The sequence below is a fragment of the Ziziphus jujuba genome, chromosome 12 (assembly GCF_031755915.1).
Source record: "Ziziphus jujuba cultivar Dongzao chromosome 12, ASM3175591v1".
Classification (NCBI taxonomy): Eukaryota; Viridiplantae; Streptophyta; class Magnoliopsida; order Rosales; family Rhamnaceae; genus Ziziphus; species Ziziphus jujuba.
Window position 1 is genome coordinate 17,697,100 of NC_083390.1, and position 6,000 is coordinate 17,703,099.

Genomic DNA, 6,000 nt, shown 5'->3' on the forward strand with positions numbered 1-6,000 from the left:
TATATATACATATATTTAGTACAGTGTATCAAATCTGATGGTACATTTGGACATACATGTATACCGTTAGTCTTTTATTTAGAAATTCCAGAAACATAAATTTAGTTTAGATTTTATCTTATTACTGGTAATAAGGTGCTGATCCTTTTACTCTCCCATTATCGATAGTAAACTAAATACTAAACAAAACTTTGATAAGAATTTATGAATAAGAGATTTTTTGTATATGTATATAAAAATCTATACCTTGACGCCATGAAACAGTTTATATTGGATGCCACAAAACAACTTATAATAGGTGTCATGTGGTTTATTGGCACCAATAGACAGTTAAATATCCAGTATAAACTGCCTTATAACACCCAACAGATCATTCTTTTACATATATATATATATATATTATTTTTCTTTGTAATAGTTATGATTTTTCTTTGTAATAATTATGACTAACTTTGGGTAGCCACTGATATTTTAGGATCTTCCTTTCATTCCATGACTCGGCTATATATTAACTTGGAGGCTACCTGTCATCTTCAATATATGTATATATTTAATAGTTATAATGAATACATATATTATATTATAATTTATTTATTTATTTTTTTTTCACATAAAGCAACATTTCCTTTTGTGCTCAGAGAACACCTATTGCTCTGAATTCACAGGCCCTCCATGGACCCATCACACTAATTACACCCATCACACTAATTACTAACTTACAATTCTAAATTCATCAAAATAAAACTCATTTCAATTTCCTATAAATAAATAAATATATATATATATATACAAAATTAATATTTTTTTTAAACAAGTAAAATTAGAATATCAAATTTAGTTTATCAAAATTTAAATAGCTCACTGACAGACAATGACCCTGGATCAACACAAGGCCTATATATGTATATATATATTTATATGTGTGTGTGTGTGTGTGTGTTGCGCCGATCTTAGATATACCTTGTCTGTGGGTCCTATTTCCTTTTGACCAAAAGTCAAAATCAGTCCTTTCACTACATTCTTTTCTCCTTCATTTCTACAGTGTTTAAAGGGGTACTCAAATTTTTTTCTGAAGTGAAGCAGTATTAAGTACATGCCCACCCCCAACTTCAATCCATTTCTTTTCTTTTTCTTATTCCTTTCCACGTTCCCTCTTTTTTTTTTCCCCCAGTTTTATAAAACACAAAAAGCAACTTCTTTTACTAAAGCTCCCCACATTCTGCTTTGCCACAACAAACTCCTAATCATATTCGCCACTCTCTCACTCTACTCACTAGCTAAAACCCTTCTTTTTCTTTTTCTCCCTCATAACACAACTCCTTCATTCTTTATCTCTCTCTCTCTCTCTCTCTCTCTCTCAATTGTGTCTCCTGCAAAGCTTGTTTGATTTCCATCAATGGAGACCAACCCAGTTCAGCTTTTTCTACATCTTTCATTTACACTTGTCTCAATGGTTCTTGTTTCTGCTTCTGCAGCTGGTGAAGGTGTTGTTACATCGATCAAAACAGATGCTGAAGCTCTAATGAAGTTCAAGAAGATGATTCAGCAAGACCCAGACGGAGTTTTCTCAGGTTGGCAGCTTGACAGGAATCCATGTAGCTGGTATGGAGTTTCATGCTCCATGGGGAGAGTAACTGAGCTCAATATCAGTGGTCGTCCTCTAAAGGGGAATAATATATATCTTGATCCTTTGGCTTCCCTAGACATGTTATCTTCTATCACACTGTCTTTGAATTCGTTCACTGTAAATTCCACTTCTCTGCTTCAGCTTCCATATGGATTGAAAGAGCTTGACCTTTCTTTTGGTGGACTTGTAGGTACAATCCCTGAGAATTTTTTCCCAAAGTTTCCAAATCTTGTCTCTGTCAATCTTGGTTATAACAATTTGACAGGTTCTGTACCTGATGATCTCCTATTGAACTCTGATAAACTTCAGTACCTAGACCTTTCTTCTAACAATCTGACAGGGTCAATTTCTGGTCTGAAAATTGAGAATTCTTGCAGTTCTCTGCTCACTTTTGAATTGTCTGGGAACCGTATAACCGGTACCCTTCCTGTCTCACTTTCAAACTGTACAAGTCTCCAAACTCTGTCAATCCATGACAATTCTCTTACAGGGGAAATCCCAAAATCTATTGGGGACCTTAATAGTTTGCAGAAACTAGATCTCTCTCGCAATCAAATCACTGGTTGGATCCCGTCTGAATTAGGACATGCATGCAACTCGCTGCTTGAAATTAAGCTCTCAAACAACAACATTTCAGGTCCAATCCCAGACTCCTTCTCTTCATGTTCTTTGCTGCAAATTCTCGATCTTTCAAACAACAACATATCAGGACCCCTTCCAGATTCTATCTTTAAGAATCTTGGTGCATTGGAGAGCTTGTTGCTGAGTAACAATGGCATCACTGGACCATTTCCTTCTTCCATATCATCTTGCAAGAGATTACAGATCATAGACTTCAGTTCCAATAAGATTTCCGGTTTCATCCCAAAAGATATATGCCCGGGAGCCGCCTCACTCCAGGAACTTCGAATGCCAGATAATCTTATCGTAGGAGAAATCCCTGCTGAATTATCTAAGTGTTCCCAGCTGAAGACTATTGATCTTAGTCTTAATTATCTAAATGGGTCGATTCCACCAGAGCTTGGGAGGCTTGAAAATCTTGAGAAACTAATAGCATGGTTCAATGGGTTGGAGGGGAAAATCCCACCAGAGTTAGGAAAATGCAGGAATCTCAAGGACCTTATTCTCAACAACAATCAGCTTAGCGGTGAAATTCCAGTTGAATTGTTCAATTGCGGTAATCTTGAATGGATATCACTTACAAGCAATAAACTGAGCGGTGAGATCCCACGTGAGTTTGGCACTTTGACAAGACTGGCTGTGCTCCAACTTGGAAACAATAGCTTCACCGGTCAGATACCAGGAGAGCTGGGAAATTGCAGCGGTTTGGTTTGGTTGGACTTGAACAGCAACAAGCTCACTGGTGAGATTCCACCTCGACTCGGAAGGCAGCTTGGTTCTAAACCATTGACTGGAATACTTTCTGGCAACACTATGATGTTCGTACGTAATGTCGGAAATTCTTGTAAAGGAGTTGGGGGTCTGTTGGAATTTGCTGGTATCCGACCTGAAAGACTTCTGCAAGTTCCCACATTGAGGACTTGTGATTTCACAAGGTTGTATTCTGGTCCTGTCCTGAGCCTCTTTACACAATACCAAACTTTGGAATATCTGGATCTGTCTTATAATGAGCTTCGCGGTAGAATTCCTGAAGAGATTGGGGACATGATCGCCTTGCAAGTCCTAGAATTAGCGCACAACCAGTTATCTGGTGAGATTCCTTCCTCACTTGGGAGGCTTAAAAACTTAGGGGTATTTGATGCTTCACATAACAGATTGCAGGGTAATATCCCAGATTCATTCTCGAACTTGTCATTCTTGGTGCAAATCGATCTATCCAATAATGATTTAACCGGGCAAATTCCATCAAGAGGGCAGCTAAGTACACTTCCGGCATCACAGTATGCCAACAATCCAGGACTTTGTGGGGTTCCATTGCCAGAGTGTCAGAACAACAATGACCAACCAACCATAGCCACTCCGGCTGACGATGGAGGAAAAGGGGGTCGAAAAGCATCAGCCACGACCTGGGCTAATAGCATTGTCTTGGGGATTCTCATTTCCATTGCATCAATCTGTATTTTGATTGTGTGGGCAATTGCAATGCGTGCAAGAAGAAGGGAGGCAGAAGAAGTGAAGATGCTTAGTAGCTTGCAAGCATCCCATGCAGCCACCACATGGAAGATTGATAAAGAGAGAGAACCACTGAGCATCAATGTTGCAACTTTCCAGAGACAGCTCAGAAAACTCAAATTCTCCCAGCTTATTGAGGCTACCAATGGGTTCTCAGCTGCAAGCCTTATTGGGTGTGGAGGGTTTGGAGAAGTGTTCAAGGCAACTTTGAAGGACGGATCAAGTGTTGCAATCAAGAAACTTATAAGATTGAGTTGCCAAGGTGACCGTGAATTCATGGCAGAAATGGAGACTCTGGGGAAGATCAAGCATAGAAATCTTGTGCCTCTACTGGGTTATTGCAAAGTTGGTGAAGAGAGACTCCTTGTATATGAATTCATGGAGTATGGCAGCCTTGAAGAAATGCTACATGGGAGAACAAAGGCAAGGGATCGGCGTATTCTAACATGGGAAGAGAGGAAGCAAATTGCAAGAGGTGCAGCCAAGGGACTCTGCTTTCTCCACCACAATTGCATCCCTCATATTATACATAGAGACATGAAATCAAGCAATGTGCTTCTAGACCATGAATTGGAAGCAAGAGTTTCAGATTTCGGAATGGCAAGGCTAATAAGTGCACTTGACACCCATCTAAGTGTAAGCACACTTGCAGGAACTCCTGGCTATGTCCCACCTGAGTACTATCAAAGCTTCAGGTGCACCGCAAAAGGCGATGTGTACTCCTTTGGGGTGGTCCTGCTTGAATTGTTGACAGGAAAACGCCCAACCGATAAGGAGGACTTTGGGGACACTAACTTGGTGGGGTGGGTGAAAATGAAGGTGAGAGAAGGGAGACAAATGGAAGTAATAGACCCGGAGTTGCTCTCAGTAACAAAAGGAACCGACGAAGCAGAAGCTGAAGAAGTTAAAGAGATGGTAAGGTACCTGGAGATTACATTGCAGTGTGTGGATGACTTCCCTTCCAAAAGGCCTAACATGTTGCAGGCAGTAGCAATGCTGAGAGAGCTTATGCCTGGATCAACGAGTGGAAGTAGCAACAGTTCTTGAGACAGTGGGGTTTGTTTATTTATTATTATCATTGTATGAATATAAGGCTTGTAATTTTGTTGCTCAGCTTTTGAAGAGTTTCCTGTAACTAATTTGAAAAGCCTTTTTTTTTTTTTTTTTTTTTTCCCCTTTCTTTTCACTATGTTAGAACACTAACTCACAGTGAGCAGAGCACAAAATATACTGGGTTTGTGAACAATGAACAAAAAGTCGCCAAACAACAAACAAGCAAATATAATTATTTCAGACATATTATCAAACAGATAGTGTGTATACCAAAACTGAAAGCATTATGTCAACGCAGAAAGATCATACAATATAAATAGTTATCTTTACACTTCCTATAAATTAACAATGCCATTCTACCACAACATAAGAGCTCAAAACCAATATTCAAATCCATACCTTAAAACTTGACCCCAAAAAAAAAAAAAAAAAAAAAAAAAGTTCTGTACCTTAAATGAAATCCACGGAATAGATTCCAATTCAAAGGAGGTGCCAAAGGAGTTTGTCACGAGTTCCAACATACTTACTGGTTCTTGGACCCAATTGTAGGTTGTTTTAACACCAGGTTATCATGGGCCATGGCCCATCATATGATAGCAAGAAGGCCCATGACTTTACTGAAAAACCAGTGAGTAAGCCTACTGTCAACTGAGGCCCAAATCAGTCCAAAGATTTTGCGAAAGTTGTGAATTCTGATCTCTACCCGCTAGATTATTTTGCGTCTCTGATATTTTTAGCTAAAATGAAAATAAATCGATTCTCCATAAGTGTTAAACTGTTACTTAGTTCTGTTCGAATGAGTATATAATATTAACGGTAAAAAAAAATTAAAAAAAAACACTATATGCTTAACTTTTTAATGATAATACTATATTTAGAACCTTGTAAATTCTATAAAATAATTTTTGTAATTTATTAAGAGAGTTTGATTCAATTAATAAACCATTTACACTTACAAGACACTTGAAATGGAAAAATATATATATATATATATATATTGTGATGATTCAAATTATTGGTGTTTATTGTATGGCGGCCTAGTTCAAGCAAGGCCGAGCAAGGCCGTCTTAACTCCTAGTGAGGCTTTTAGGCAAAAATTATTGTAAGGCCTTTATCAAATAGTGTTAATAATTTTTTTTTTAATTAAATTTTATTTTATATTTTAAATATATGTTTTTTCAAAAAAA

The 6,000-nt window shown here is 37.9% G+C and overlaps 1 protein-coding gene across 1 annotated transcript; it reads left to right on the forward strand.

The window, feature by feature from the left end:
* Positions 1-849: 849 nt before the first annotated feature.
* Positions 850-4,924, forward strand: LOC107429213 (serine/threonine-protein kinase BRI1-like 2). Its single transcript, XM_016039865.4, has one exon. It carries the CDS (start codon positions 1,397-1,399, stop codon positions 4,805-4,807), a length of 3,411 nt encoding a protein of 1,136 aa, XP_015895351.3. The 5' UTR covers positions 850-1,396; the 3' UTR covers positions 4,808-4,924.
* Positions 4,925-6,000: the final 1,076 nt, after the last annotated feature.